Below are 16909 nucleotides of genomic sequence, written 5' to 3'. Positions count from 1 at the left end.
TCAGGTACGACAGTAGGATGGAATTGATGGACTATCTGCTGAGCTCCAGGAGGGAAGCAGGGCTGTAATCTTGAAAAGCTTTTGTAGCACAACTTTTTTTTTTTTTTATGTGTATGACAGAATCCATGCCATAACCTCCATATAATTGTATAGATCCTGTACTTTTTGATTCTTATATGCAATTGTAATTGTAGGACATAGTGGAAACATGATTCAAATTAATTTCAAAAACATTTTAATGTAGCCAGAACAAAATTGAAACATGATGTATGTCAGTGTTCAAAAAAAGTAATTTTTCTGCTTTTCAAAATTCACAGCAGTGCCACTAAATCAGTGGTTCTCAACCATTTTGACTCGAAGGTCTAACATATGTCAAACACAATATTGAAGATAAGATATTGATACATTATTTTCAATATTTCTATAATTATTTGTGACAAAGCTGCTTGTTTTAAAACATTTTTATGAACAGAAACTGGGAGTATTGATATAATAATTAACCATGATTAATTTTGTGATTCCAGAACTTTTAATAAATGTATGTTCTTCAATAAAAACTATAGTTTTTCAGGGAGAAAAAAAATGTGATCGCAGTCATTTGATATGATTTTTAGCATTTTAATTTAAAGTAGAGTTAGATTATTTTAATATATTAATAATAATCTGTTCATTTAAATGCTTTTAAGTCACCCTGCGGGCCCCTTGGAAGCTTGCTGAGGCCCCCTAGTGTGCCCCGGGACCCCTGGTTGAGAACCACTGCACTAATCTCCTTAACATGTCTCCCTCTAGTGGATAAAAATGTAATTGCCATACAGCTGAATACCCTACAGGTGAACACAAAACATCAAAGCAGTATTAATGTGGCTGACAAGCTGGTTTTCTCTTGGCATAGAAGACAACCGCTTAAAAAAAATAGACATGTTAGTGAATTAATCAGTGAAGACTTCCATGGAATGTAAATGCAGAACCGATGATGGTTTTTGAAATCGCTGATGCACAACTTAATTTTAGCTGCAGGAAAAATGTATCTTTTACAAGTATCACATGTTCCATTTCAAAACAATACAGGTCTAACTGGCCAAACAAGCTTCACTGAAAACATATATTTTAATTAAAAATACTAATGCACATGATGTACACAGAATAACGACACATTATAGCAAAACTTGAAAAAACTGGTCAGAAAATGGTCAGTATCTGTATCCTATTCAAAAGGCACCTTATTAAGTTTTTATACAAACTAGATGTGTTTCTGATCTCTAGTGGAATCTTTGGGAAAATTTCAGCAGTGCTTCATAACTTCCTCATCTTGAATGTCACATAATAGCTGTCCTGTTTGCGTTGTCTCTACATGTGACAGACCTGAGCACATATTTCAAATACTACCAATAACAAAGAGCCTCTTGAGAATGTAAAAACAATGCAAACTTGCATATCCAGAGTGCTGAGAAAATAACTTGTGACCACAGAGCAGCACATATTCTTCTCTTCCTTGTTCCTGGTTAGTTGCAAAAGGAAACATGCCATTTCCTCTGCATTGCGGCCTGGTCTGAATATTGAGTGTTTTCAAGTTTTTAACACTGAATCTGTCAGTTCAATGTTCCATTGCTCCCATAGCTGCTCGTATTATCGCCATGTGTACCAATCAGCCCTCTGATGACCGCTAGACCTGAAGAGGCACAAATCGATTTGTAATAGGAATAAAGGGAAAGCACATAAGGAAATAATGGGAATAAGTATATTTGCAGATGAGCTTAGATAAATGCTAACATCAAACATACATATAATATTTAATAAATATGTTAAATGAAATCATTTGAATAAAATAGAATAGAATAAAATGCTGCTTTAGATTGATATTTATTGTGAAAAGCATTATGCAAAAAAAATTGTAATGGGAAATGTTTGTCTTCACAAACATTAGTAACAAAACCCTAATACACAGTCATTATTTTTTAGATAATATTCCACTCACTTATTTAATTTAGGATCAAAATATTTTATTTACATCAATTGCAATTCACAATTTAATACAATCACCATTAAAGGGATAGTTCACCCAAAAATGAAAGTGTTGTCATCATTGGATCCCATTGACTATATATATAAAAACACTATGGAAGTCAATGGGGTCCCAACTGTTTGGTTTCCGACATTTTTTTTAAATACAGTGCACAGCATAAATGAGTACACCCCCTTTGAAACGTCTGAAAGTCAGCAATTACGAAATAAAAATTTTCTGGTGTAAGTTTAAGGCAATGTTTGATCAACAAGTATGTTGAACCAAAACATTTAAAGAGAAGTAATTTCTTGACAATTAAAAGTGTTATATAGCCCACTGAATCATTCTCAGACTTAATGCTGACAACAATGGAACCACTTGAGGCAACTGTCAGGAGACTTATTTCTTAGCACAAAAGAGGACAGTGGTACAAGAGGATTACCAAATCATTGTTTTAAGTGTGAAAATATAGCAAAAGTAACACAGAAATTCAAAAACAATGGACTTGTGACAAGGCCCCTGAAATAATCAAGCCTTCATTTTAAGCTTTCATTTAGTGATGAGGGATTTTTTTGTTACACAAAGAGCTGGAGAAATACCAAGCCAGCAAAAGCTATGAAAAGAGTGACTGTTTATCTCACAGAGTAAGATGCAGCCTGCAGAAGTGACATGCATGGTTGTTGTTCTCACTGGAACTGCCTACTGTAGCCAAAGCACAATAAAGTCAGTTAGCCATTTTCAAAGCCCATATTTACAAAATATAGATTCTGGGGATCAATACTCTGGTCTCATGAGAACAAATCAACCATTTTGGATCTAAGAGCATCGAAATGTTATGGTGTTGCTAGAGGAGGAGTACAGTGAGAAGTGTCTGGTTCCCACAGTAAAGTTCAGTGGTAGTAAAGCTCTTATATAGGGATGTATGAGTGCTGAAGGTGTGAGAGAGTTGTGCTTTATCAATTCTGTCATGAATTTCCACATCACTGTATCATTTAATACACAAACTTGAAACAGAAGATGTTACCCTTTCCTCATTCCCTGCATTTTTTCAACATGACAATGAGGATATGCATTCTCCCAAGGTGAAAAACCTTCTCTGGACATGTATTGCACTCAATCTTAACACTCTTGAGGGCCTGTGGGGGATTCTGTAGAGATGAGTTGAGCAACACTCCCCATTGAAGTGAATGAAGAGCAGGGCATTTAAGGAGCTCATCATCCAGGAGTTAAACAGGACAGATGTGACAATTTGTCATGAACTTGTACACTCTCTGCCAAGAAGGGTCAGAGCAGTATATTCAAAATTATGGACTATACTAAGTACTAGAATATTATACATGTGTTGAATTAAATCAAGGGTGTACTCATTTCTGCAACCCTTAATTTACACAAAATTGGCTAATTTACATATTTTATGGCTATTAATGTCATATATTTCTCAATTTTTTGTTATATACAGTACAGTCCAAAAGTTTGGAACCACTAAGATTGTTAATGTTTTTAAAAGAAGTTTCATCTGCTCACCAAGGCTACATTTATTTAATTAAAAATACAGTAAAAACAGTAATATTGTGATATATTATTACAATTTAAAATAACTGTGTACTATTTAAATATATTTGACAAAGTAATTTATTCCTGTGATGGCAAAGCTGAATTTTCAGCATCATCACTCCAGTCTTCAGTGTCACATGATCCTTCAGAAATCATTCTAATATGATGATCTGCTGCTCAAGAAACATTTAATGTGTACAATTGTACAAAATATTTGTGTACAATATTTTTTTTCAGGATTACTTGATGAATAGAAAGTTCAAAAGAACAGTGTTTATCTGAAATCTAATCTTTTGTAACATTATAAATGTCTTTACTGACACTTTTGATTGATTTAATGCATCCTTGCTGAATAAAAGTATTTATTTCTTTAATTTCTTTTCAAAAAAATAAAAATAAAAATTCTTACTGAGCCCAAACTTTTGAACGGTAGTGTATAATGCTACAGAAGCTTTGTATTTCAGATAAATGCTGTTCTTTTGAACTTTCTATTCATCAAGGAATCCTGAAAAAAAAGTACACAACTGTTTTCAACATTGAAAATAATCATAAATGTTTATTGAGCAGCAAATCAGCATATTAAAATGATTTCTGAAGGATCATGTGACACTGAAGACTGGAGTAACGATGCTGAAAATTCAGCTTTGCATCACAGGAATAAATTACTTTGTCAAATATATTTAAATAGTACACAGTTATTTTAAATTGAAATAATATTTCACAATATTTTACTGTATTTTTTATTTAAATAAATGTAGCCTTGGTGAGCAGACGAAATTTCTTTTAAAACTTTAAAAATCTTAGTGGTTCCAAACTTTTGGACTGTACTATATATGTTCAATACATTTTAGTTTTGCCATCTTTCCATGAACTGTATTAGTGATCATAAAGAAAATACACCTTTTGTATTTGTTCAGAGGGGGTGTACTCATTTATGCTGTGCACTGTATCATCTTCCAGGCTTGGAACAGCTTGACGACGAGTAAATGATGACAGAACTATCATTTTTGGGTGAACTATCCCTTTAGGTTACCTTTGTATATAGTAAAGAAAAATAAATTTGATTATTAAACTTCCTTTTCAACCTGGTTTTCTCTAAAAGTCTACTTCCCCTTTTAATCTAGAACAAAGAAGATCAGCAAATGTCAGAAAATTTGTGCTACCAAGCAATCATATCCACCATTCAGTCTGAGCCAGATTTTAGTGGTTAAACAACAACACATTTTGGGTAGGTTTCAAAAAATTCTAAGACTCACGTTGGCGAATTACGATCGGCCAGATGAGAAGGGTTGAGAGACAGAGAGCTGCAACAGCAGCCACACCGGCAGTGACGGTCACCATGATGTTGTGATAGAACCATTTGCAGTCAGACTCCAGTGCGCTGTGAATAAAGAGCAAAATAATGTGAGAAACAGTACAAGGCAGAGAAGAAACTTTCATAAAACATGAGACATTGAATAGTTAGACTTTCACACTCAAACACAGACATGTAGACCAACTGCAGCATACACATTACAACAATCAGTGTCATAAAATGAGACAAGTATCATAGCCACTGTGCATTCAAGAGGGTATTTGCAGACAAGAAGGGTATTTAAAGATTCTACATTCCCAGCCACTATGGTCAGGAGTCAGGAGATGCTGGATTGTACTCACTGACAGGGATGTAAAGACTGTATTATCATGACTCCAAGTCCATTGGCCACCTTATCAGTGAAGCTCATTGCGCCGTACACAAAAGCACCGCTTTGCTGTTAAAAGAAAGATCTTCATTAGAGCTATGCTTGCAGGCAAAAGTTGGGAATGATTACGATTTATTTATGTATTTAAAAGAAGTCTCTTTTGCTCACTAAGGCTGTATTGATTTACTCAAAAATACAGTAAAAAACAGTAATGATGTGAAATATTATTACAATTTCAATTTGAATAATATTTCATATTTTTGTAAAATGTTTTTAGAATACCATTATTCATTTACAACAACAACAAAAAAAAACTATTATGAATATGTCTTTAATTTTCCATTGTCATGTGAACAAGCAATCTCACATACCTAAAATATAGATCCCAATACCAGTTCCCGATTCAAATCGGACATAACTGAAAAATGACTAGTGGTTCAGCGAGGGAGTCAATTGTGAACTCAGTAATCATAGATATGTATATGTAGATGCCACATTCGACCACTCCAAAGCATGTTAATGAGTCCACCATCTTAGAATGGTAAACATTTCAGATGCTGTCGTCACTCACAGTAAGAGTCAATGAGTTTTCCACAACATTATTCAGCCTCTGTTTAACCTAACCTGATAACCTTTCACAGGTTAGAATGTGTTGTTTGTGGGGTTTTTTTAATGTATTAACTCAATATTACACTACGTGTTAGCTTATGCCTTCATCTTGTTGTATTAAATCCTATGAAAATCATCTGCTGAAGTCTATTATATGTATATATATATATATATATATATATATATATATATATATATATATATATATATATATATATATATATATATATATATATATATATATATATACAGAGCTGGGTAGTAACGGATTACATGTAATCTGGATTACGTAATCAGATTCCAAAAATCAAGTACTTGTAATTAGAGTAAAGTCATTTTTAAAATACTCGTAATCAGACTACAGTTACTTTTTTTATGGATTACATGATTACATATTATTCAGACAAGAATATTTGTTTTTGTAATGTTGCTGTTTTCTAAATTTACTTAATGTTAAGTAAATATGTTTTAAAATCATAAGATGTGATTTTGTTTTATTCAGTGTTACTATCAGCAAACACTAACAGGTACACTAGTGTTAGTATTTTGAAGTATTACCTGTCCATACATTGCACTTTAAAAAGAATCTGTTGAGACTCTTGTTGGTGAATAGAATATATTTTTTGAAATATATATATATTTTTTGTATCTGTCAAAATAGTACAAGATTATTGTGGCGAGCAGGGTGGGCGAGAGCCGTGAGGGAACGGCGCGAGACCGGTGATGCGAGAGTTAACGAGCTCCACCTGTGAGGCACACCGGCCTTGAGTCTCTCACGGAGGAGCTCCGGGAGCATAAAAGGAGGAGCGACGACAGTGGTGGACGAGAGAGAACCAGGCCTGGACTTCTGTTCCCAGTTCGTGCTGTGTTCTTTGCTGCACTGTGTACACTAACAAGATAATATCTGACAAAACCACATGTGAACAGACAGTTCGATTTTCAAGTACTGTCGCATATGTTTATTTTTAATCACATCTGAAACTGTTTTACCACATTCTGCAGCCCTGCATATTTTTCAATAATATGACTAAACAAGCCTGAACTGATAACCAAACTGATAACCAATTACTTGTATAAATCGCATCTGATGTGCTAGTTCAGTATTTAAACAAATTTTGTGCAGAGCCCCTCAAAAACAGGTTTAAAGGGTTAGTTCACCCGAAAATGAAAATTCTGTCATTTATTACTTACCCTCATGCCGTTCCACACCCGTAAGATCTTTGTTGATCTTTGGAACACAAATTAAGATATTTTAAATCCGATGGCTCCGTGAGGCCTTCATAGAGAGCAATGACATTTCCTCTCTCAAGATCCATAAAGGTACTAAAACATATTTAAATCAGTTCATGTGAGTACAGTGGTTCAATATTAATATTATGAAGCGACGAGAATATTTTTTGTGCACCAAAAAAACAAAATAACGACTTATTTAGTGATGGCCGATTTCAAAACACTTCTTCAGGAAGCATCGGATCATAAATTAATCAGTGTATCGAATCATGATTCGGATCGTCTGTCAAACTGCCAAACGGCTGAAATCACGTGACTTTGGCACGCGATCAGCAGATTCGATACACTGATTCATTTGTGCTCCGATGCTTCCTGAAGCAGTGTTTTGAAATCAGTCATCACTAAATAAGTCATTATTTTATTTTTTTGGCGCACCAAAAAATATTCTCGTTGCTTTATAATATTAATATTGAACCACTGTACTCACATGAACTGATTTAAATATGTTTTTAGTACCTTTATGGATCTTGAGAGAGGAAGTGTCATTGCTCCCTATGAAGGCCTCATGGAGCCATCTGATTTAAACTAAAATATCTTAATTTGTGTTATGAAGATCAACAAAGGTCTTACGGGTGTGGAACGACATGAGGGTAAGTAATAAATGACAGAATTTTTGGGTGTACTAACCCTTTAAGAATTATCACTTGATATACATTTATGCATCTCAAATGCAAAAAATGCTTCAACTGTTGGGTTGAAAACAATTTAATTTAAAAATTTAAACCAACAGTTGGGTTTGTCCATATTTGACCCAAACATGGGTTAAAACAACCCAGCATTTTTTAGAATGTACAGTTGTAAGAAAAAGTATGAACCACTTGCAGTATCTGTGAAAATGTGAAAAATTTAAACAAAATAAGAGAGATCATACAAAATACATGTTATTTTTTGTTTAGTACTGCCCTGAGTAAGATATTTTACATAAAAGATGTTTACATATAATCCACAAGAAAAAAAAAAAAGCTGAATTTATTCAAATGGCCCTATTCAAAAGTATGTGAATTGTGAACCATTGGTTCTTAATACTGTTTGTGTTTACCTGGATGATCTATGACTGTTTGGTTTTTGCTTTGTTTTTTGTTTTGTGATGGTTGTTCATGAATCCCTTATTTGTTCTGAGCAATTAAACTGAGCTCTGTTCTTCAGAAAAATTCTCCAGGTCCTGCAGATTTTTCAGTTTTTAAGTATATTTTGCATATTTGAACCCTTTCCAGCAGTGAGATTTGATTTTCAGATCCATTTTATCACACTGAGGACAACTGAAGGACTAAAACACAACTGTTAAAAAAGGTTCAAACATTCCCTGATGCTCCAGAAGGAAACACGATGCATTAAGAGTCGAGGGGTGAAAACTTTTGAATTTGAATATCAAGGTAAATTGTACTTATTTTTTCTTCTGGGAAACATGCAAGTATCTTCTGTTGCTTCCAGAGGGAATACATTTTATTGATATTTCAATAAAATAAGAAAAATTTGGACATCTTCATCCCGTTCAAAAGTGTTCACCCCTCGGCTCTTAATGCATCGTGTTTCCTTCTGGAGCATCAGTGAATGTTTGAACCTTTTTTAACAGTTGTGTTTTAGTCCTTCAGTTGTCCTCATTATGAAAACACAGATCTCAAAATCCTACAGCCACTGCTGGAAAGGGTTCAAATATGCAAAAAATGCCTGAAAACTGAAGAATCTACCAGACCTGGAGGATTTTTCTGAAGAACAGAGCTCAGTTTAACTGCTCAGAACAAACAAGAGACTCATGAATAACCATCACAAAACAAACAAACAGCCGTAGATCATCAGGTAACCACACACAGTATTGAGAATCAATGGTTCACATACTTTTGAATGGGGCCATTTGAACAAATTCAGCTAGTGTTTTGTCTTGTGAACTAAATGTAAACTAAACTAATAAACTAAATGTATCTTTTATGTAAAATATCTTACTCAGGACAGTACTAAACAAAAAATAAAATGCATTTTGTATGATCTCTCTTATTTTGTTAAAATTTTTCACAGATTCTGCAAAGGGTTCACATACTTTTTCTTACAACTCTACGTATGATATCATCACATACTGTTTGATCTCCGATGAGATTGGCGGTCATGGACAGTGACATGACCAGAATGACAGCAGATCCAGCTCCCAGAAGCACGGCAGCTCCGTAAACCCGTCGACCCATGTTTGTGTCCACCAAAACCCAAAAGGAAAACACCATTATGGGCACAAGCCCTAAAAAATAGGTCATCTGAAATGCAGAAATGACATATGAGGCATTCTGATTCACAGTATTTAGATCAAGCGGAGAAACAGTGAAAACTCACAGAGGTGCCGATCCGTTTGCTAACAGGCTTCATAACCAGAGAAGACAGCAACCCACTGACATACATGACCAGGGGAATAGTTGCAATGAAGTTCTGCAAAAAAAAAAAAGAGAACATATTGTGCTCAATTTTACATTCGCTTAAACCTGCCTTACTGTACACATGTGGTTTTGTTATTAAAAGGACAAATACACTGTGTTAATGTTAAAAGTCAGTGTGCTCCAATGTTGCATGCCAATTTATTTTATTTCAACTTTATTTCAATTAAACTTTATTTAAATCAAGAAGCTTATTTGGAAAGTGTCATGTTCCTCACCTTTGGCAGCGATAAGGAGTTTGTCAGATACATCGGGATGTACGTTTGGGACAAGTTTACAATCAGTCTAGTGCACATATATAAAATGGCAACCTGGAGGAAGAAAACAAACATATATCTTTATTGTTATTAAACATCACACTGTGAAATATTTCATTATAAGATGGCTTTTTTTACATGTTTTTAGTGTCCAGAAGGCATTTTGTGTGTCTGTGTGTTTTGTTCATAGTAAATGTGAGAGGTCTCCATAAGATCACCTGATAGAAGGCAGGCTCGACGAGCCAGTTTTTCCACAGGAGCAGGGGTCCGGAGGTCTGGGAAGAGCCGGGGATTGGATGCTGAGATTGTCCAGTCTCTTTACTTTCCTCAGGTTGGACTTCCTTAGTGCCCACATGAAAGATGATGGAGGTAACAGTACCGATGGCCCACACTATGAGCGCCAGATACTGTCACAACAAAGATAATGCCAATATTACAAAGAAATGAATACAGTAGATGATATTTTGAAGAATGTTGGTAACCAACCGTTTCAGTTCCCATTGACTTCCATTGTATTTTTAGTATTAAGTCTTGTATTAAAGGAGCTACAGATGATGTTTTCGTCGACTGAGAAACCAAAGACTGTTAGTGAGTTTTTTAAATGATTTCGAGGGAACGCCTCCCAAAACTTGTGCACGAGTATTGGAACACGAGTGTTTACCACCGGCATTCGCTGTGTCGTGTTAGTGGATTCATTATGTCGGACTCACCGCAGGTAACTCATAATCTGCAGTTGTTACTCCTGACAAAAACATTGCATGCGGCGCCTGTGGAGTGTGGAAAGTTACTGGAGCGCGCAGCCGCGCACGTCTCTCACAAGGAACGTCATGGCAGTGATTGACAAGCCAGAGGGCCAATTGATTGGCTGATGTTTTTAAGGCCCTACCTCGTGCACAGATGATGTATATTAATATTATTCCTTTCAGTGCACCTAATAAATAGTCTTTGATCAGTTAGTAAAGACAGTTTCAAGTAATATTGCAAAAATGTATAAAACAAAACATCGTCTATAGCACCTTTAAGGACTTCAGTGTTTGTTTACCAACATTCCTCTTTTTTATGTTCCACAGAAGAAAGAAAGTCATACAGGTTTGGAACAACAAGTAAATGATGGCAGAATTTTTATTTTGGGGTGGACTGTCCAATTTAAAGGTTTTCAGCTTGATCAGACATCATAAGTACTGAACTCAATTTGGTCTCCATTACTAAGAGTATGAATATGTTTGCATTTGCTCACTCTGAATGTGGGAACATCAAACCAGCTCAAATTCTGGGAAATAGATGGGTCTTCTGTCTGTTGGGATTGGAAGTGGAACAAGAGCCATGCCACAGCATACACAGCAATGTTTGCCACCACTGTGAAAGCATACCTGTACAGGAAAGCAAACAACTCTTAAAAGTTACATGAAGCAACAAATCGACATCCATGAAAAGCCAGAGTTTAGTTTCAAGTCTCAGTGAAATGGAAGTAGATCTATTCTTCCATACTGTGACGTACATCCAGATTAATGAAAAAGAAAAACTATAGGGTGGGGGATTAATTAATTCCACTGATTGTTGAATGGATGTGGCCGTTGATGCAGATGAACATGAGATTACATGGGTTTAATTGGACTAAATGACTGGAGAAGTCATTCATTTTCACAGGAAGATCCAGTTCAGACATTTTTATTAGTCATTATGAGGTCAAAAAATGAATCATGCACAGACAAATAGTTCAAAATAAGATCAATAACAAGCATTTAAAAATAGATAGGGTGAATCATTTCATGCTGACTTTAAAATAAGGAAACCGTTTTCTTGTGGTTTCCTGTTTCATTTCCAAGACAAAGTATGTCTAACAATGTCACTGAATAGCTTATAAGACTCTTAAGTTTGTCATCACTGTATTATTGGTCTACTTCAGTTATTTCACTTGAAGAGGTAGGGATACCTGTATGACGTTAGTTCCACTTTGGCATGCTCGCATGTGACCAGCTCTGGAATGAGCGACAGGTGGGATATCTGGGTAGCAGCCCAGCCAAATTGGAAGATGATGATGAATGGGATGGCGTAAATGAGTCCCGTCGACTGTGGGGTTCTCTCATCACATCCCATACAGGGGTTGAATATGAAGGGGAAGGAGGCAAACACGCATATTGTTCCTGAGGGGAAATGGACAGTAAACTCAACTGAGCAGTGAGTGCAGTAAAACTGTTACACTCAGGAAGTGACATCATTTGGACGTTTATTTTTTTACAGAATGACAGTAAATCTGATTCCATTTTGATAATTCTAATACAATTTGTAGTGTTGGCTGTAATTTGTGCTCATTCAACAAGTTACTGTGAGAAAAAGAAAGACATAAAACAAATCATTTTGTTTAATTTGGGGTAAATATAAGTGTATTTATAACTTCAAACCAACCCTTTGTCCCAAACTAGCAGGCTGCTAAGCAAATACATTTAAAAAAAATTACATAAAAACAGTGACTATTTGCACTAAGTGTAAATAGCCTGTCTAATATCTTTTACACTTTGTGTAAATAACATCTAGGCGTATAGCTATTTGCACTTTGTAAACAGATCTAAGAAAATATAGCTGCCTTGAGTAAATTAGCGATCCTGTTACTATTCTGGCATTTTTTTTATTTTTTTTTTTACAATTTTGTCTATTTAAAATATTTCAAAATTACACAAATAAGGGTTTGAAAAGATTTCTAAACAAATCAGGTTTTTAAACAAATTTTTATACCACTTAAAAATTGGGTTTTAAAAGGCAGCTCATATAAAATTTAGTTTGATTTCCTGAACTTCACGATAAATTCTGCTGCCCTTTTGTTTTAAGGTGCTATTTTGTACCCTATATTCGTGTAAAGTACATCTGACATTTCCCTGACTACAGCTGACAAGCTTTCGTTTCTTTTTCCCGTTTGCTTTGAATATGAAGCATCGCGTCAGAAGACTGCATCATCGTCGTCATGTCCACAGCGGTAGTTTGCAGGGATTTAAAGCGGAATACACCTTCTACATCTTATTTTCAACTTGCTTTTGTTATATAGAAATGCTTTAAGCAGAACATTTATCAGCCAAAAATCCTCCACATACCGCTTGATATCAATTTAAGTTACAATTTGAATTATCTTACCCACTAAATGCCAGGTCTTTCTTTTCCCATATTTTCCACATCCTGCCGTCCGGTCTGATTCGTATCCGATGAGCGGAGTGCAGATCCCGTCCGCAATCTGCCCGACTAGCAGCAGAGCACCTGCGTTCGTATCCTTGAAACCGAGAACTGAGTGATAATATACCAGTAAATACGTGAACCACATAGACGCGCAGAGGTCGTTAAAGAAATGTCCCACGGCGTACGTCAGTCGCCTGCACACGGGTAAAGTTACCGGCTGATCAGACATCGTGAATGAAGAAAACGATAAACTGAGTCAAGAGTGAAACAGAGAAACTCTTAAAGCAGTTACCAAAGAGTCAACCCCGAATCCCATTGAAAGGGATCAGAATGATGCTTTAGTGCTGAAGTAAAAGTGAAGCGGTTGCTGCCAGTGTTTGTTTGCATCCAGTAGTGCCCGTTTTCGGTTTTAATTCTCCATCTCACACCCACGCGGTAAAGGGGATGTTACTATGAACTGATTTTCATAGACAGCACATGCCCTTTTTAAAGGAGGAAAAGATGGTAAAATCACCTTTGACTTAGTAAAAAAATAAATAATTGAGAGCAAAAACAATAGTGATGCTTGCACTAAAAAAACAACTAGAACATTAGATAAAGATATGGACCTATATTAGATGCAGAGCTGGGTAGATTACTTAGAAATTGTAATCAGTTACTGATTCCACATTACATTACAAAATTGTACATTACACATTTAGCCTATAAGGTAATGTAATCTGACTACATTTAGATTACATTTATCACATTGATTTAAATAGGATAATTTTGTACCATATTGATATAAAAATACAAAGAAAAAGAAAATATATTCCATTCTTTATCAACAACATGAAGTGTGTCGATTTTGGGTTTGTGAAGGAACTGCAGGGGGTTCATGAGTTTAATGAAAAGCAATTATGTAATTAAATCATAAAATAACATTTAAAAAAAGTATAATATATATATATATATATATATATATATATATATATATATATATATATATATATATAATTTGTTTACCTCCATGTCATGTGACCATTAATAGTGACATCAGAGAACTGTGAACTTAATTTTATTATTGGCCTAACTTATTAACTTAATCTCGGGAGGTTTAGCTGACAAAAAAAAAAAAAAAAAAAGAAAGAAAAGAAAAGTTGGGGAATTCCTGCATTGCATGTTAATATGAAATATGACATTTGTACATTTTAATGTGTTTGAAAGACAAAAGCCTTCCAAAGACACTAATACATGGTTAAATGACTCGAGGGAGTGATAATTAAAATAATGATTCTTGTGTTCCTCAGGACTTGATTAGATTTGCAATGCTGCAATGTTGAGAAAACACTTTTCAAAAGTGAAATGATTTCTGTAAACCCAGTGATCAACTGCTGTGTGGATCTCAGTTTTCAGTGATAGTCACATGACTATCGTGACTGGTCTGTGTGTGCAATTCCACAAACCTGGAAGACCTTATGAAAGTATATGAGCATAAGAAAAAATTAAAAGATAAATAATAAAAAAAAAAGAAGTAGTGGGGAGAATCAATGAATTATAATTTACTGCCATTGTGGGAATACCATGTAATCAATAAAAAAGTAACTGTAATCTAATTACAAGTACTTAAATTTTGTAATCTGATTACGTAATCCAGATTACATGTAATCAGTTACTACCCAGCTCTGATTAGATGTTACATTTATTGCCCCTCATCTTGAACACTGTCTAAAGGTTTTTGATAAATTCTGACCCTGGCAGCAAATATGCTATTTTGCCAGAAACTACGCACATTTTTGTAAAGGGAGATTTGCATAGCAGAAAGCACAAACGTGCTTTAGTAAAAGAATATCAATTTTGTTGTGCATGCAACCAATAAAAGGATTGATTTAAGACGACAAAGTAAATATTTTGATTATGATGATTATCAGATTGTTAAAGGGATCGTTCACCCAACAATTTCTGTCATCATTTACTCACCCTTAAGTTGTTATAAAGAAGATATTTTGAAGAATATGGGTAACCAAACAGCTGATGGACCCCACTGACTTCCACATTATTTTTTTTCTTCCATACTATGGAAGTCAATGGGGAACAACAGCTGTTTGGTTACCCATATTCTTCAAAATATCTTTTTTCGTGTTCAGCAGAAGAAAGAAATTCATACAGGTTTGGAACAACATAAGGGTGAGTAAATAGAATATAGAATTTTAATTTTAGGGTGAACTTTCCCTTTAACAGACGGACCTTTACAACGCTGAATTTTTTTTAGAATGAAACAGACAAGATGTTACAGTTCCCAAAAATACAAATGTAGAATCTATCAACACTATTGTTAATAAATGACTAAACCAATCACCTGATAACTTCTTTTTTAAAAACCTCACAAGATCTGACACAGACTGAGTCTGAACATCATATGACATGACAGCACTGACACATGGCCATAAGACATTCACTATAAAGTAATGATGTCACAACGCCTCTAATAATGTTTTGTTCTACATACACACATACTTGAATATATGGTTTACAGGGACTCTCCATAGGCGTAATGTTTTTTATACTGAGCTAATAAAACTTTTTAGGATAAAAAAAAAAAAAAAACAGTTCAGCATGTTTTTTAGGCCATTTGGTGTCTGAGGACACAGGAAGTGTTTATGTTGCAATACCCACGTCATTATACACATTTGTGTCCTCATAAACCATATACGCATACACACACACACACTCACGTCAAAAAGGACCAAAATCTCGGAGGAATTTTACCAGCACCTTGTTGAATCTATGCCATGAAGAATTGAGGAAGTTCTGAAGGCAAAAGAGGATCAAACTCGGTACTATCAAAGTGTACCTAATAAAGTGGCCAGTGTGTGTATTTTAACAATAATGAAATATATATACAATATAAATATAATATTTTTAAACAATAATTGATTTAAAACTGTAAAAGTAAAACACACCTTAAGCTGAGAAATATACAACATTCAAAGGACGAGGTGAAAATACTGGAGCTGTTCACAACACAGAGCTACAACAACATTCATAACCATTATGCAACATGCTCAAAAAATGTCAGTGCAGGACACTTGCTTAGATTTTAAACATTTTACTTGGAAAGGCACAAACTATGATTTCCTGGTAAATAAATTTTGATGTGAGAAATAAAACTGAAGTACATTTTTCTTCTTTTCCTTTAACGGTCCTTGAACAGAAATCAGCCCTGTGCGGGAGCGCTCCGACATCAGTTTATATTGTCTGACGTTTTTTTCTCGTCGTTTCATTGCAAGCCCACTGTGTTGTGTTCTTTTTTTTTCCCAAAAGTGCAATAACAACAATGACAAGAGAATAATATCCATTTGTCTCTCCATCGCCCACAGTACCTGAGGCCAGTAACTGTGTTACAGAGTCCACAATGACAGAAAAAAATGGAAAAAAAAAAAAAGACAAAAAAGGACAAAAAGAAAGCATTTCCAGGACACAACAACTGCTTTACAACCCAGAGATTCCTGTCAACAAAAATCTAAAAATTTAATTACAGGAAAAAAAGACTCCAGAGTCTGGTTGAGATGAAATGTGTCCTGCTATTTTGTAATTTGGTGGGGTTCATTCCCAGTGCAGAGGCGACTCCTGCCCTCAGGCTTTTGTCACAAATAAGAATTATTTCTAAGAAAACTTAAATCACAATCATCCGTTCACTGATGTTTCATCCCCTGATCAATGAACAATAAATGCTCTGCATGGAATCTAGTATACACCGTGTCAAACAGCATCTTTTTTTTTAATTCACACCTTATATAATCAATTACTCTCATATCATCATGTTCTTTTTATCTTTTTGAATGTTTATGTGTGATCTCTTTATTATTATCATCTTTTTTTTTTTTCTTTTTTTTCCTTTTTTTTTTTACACATCTTGTATCATATATCTTCATTTATTCTCTTTTTTTGAAG

The 16909-nt window shown here is 34.7% G+C and overlaps 1 protein-coding gene across 1 annotated transcript; it reads right to left on the bottom strand.

Annotated features, from left to right (window-relative positions):
* Window positions 1-249: 249 nt before the first annotated feature.
* Window positions 250-13858, bottom strand: mfsd12b (major facilitator superfamily domain containing 12b). The gene is made up of 10 exons (XM_067393644.1): window positions 12938-13858; window positions 11745-11955; window positions 11049-11181; window positions 10030-10218; window positions 9773-9865; window positions 9457-9549; window positions 9210-9380; window positions 5213-5307; window positions 4813-4937; window positions 250-1669 (listed from the first exon to the last, which is right to left on the bottom strand). The coding sequence occupies exons 1-10, from the start codon at window positions 13203-13205 to the stop codon at window positions 1590-1592; spliced, it is 1458 nt and encodes a 485-aa protein (XP_067249745.1). The 5' UTR covers window positions 13206-13858; the 3' UTR covers window positions 250-1589.
* Window positions 13859-16909: the final 3051 nt, after the last annotated feature.

This window comes from Chanodichthys erythropterus, chromosome 9 (genome assembly GCF_024489055.1).
Source record: "Chanodichthys erythropterus isolate Z2021 chromosome 9, ASM2448905v1, whole genome shotgun sequence".
Classification (NCBI taxonomy): Eukaryota; Metazoa; Chordata; class Actinopteri; order Cypriniformes; family Xenocyprididae; genus Chanodichthys; species Chanodichthys erythropterus.
Note: the sequence above shows the minus strand (reverse complement) of the source record. Positions and strands in the feature narration are given on the sequence as shown.

Excerpts from the sequence above, each read along its gene's own strand:
- mfsd12b (XM_067393644.1), bottom strand. The coding sequence starts at position 13,205 with ATGTCTGATCAGCCGGTAACTTTACCCGTGTGCAGGCGACTGACGTAC. Across the intron at positions 11,956-12,937 it reads AAAGACCTGGCATTTAGTGG|GAACAATATGCGTGTTTGCC; the intron begins GTAAGATAATTC and ends ATTTCCCCTCAG. Across the intron at positions 9,866-10,029 it reads TCGAGCCTGCCTTCTATCAG|GTTGCCATTTTATATATGTG; the intron begins GTGATCTTATGG and ends TTCTTCCTCCAG.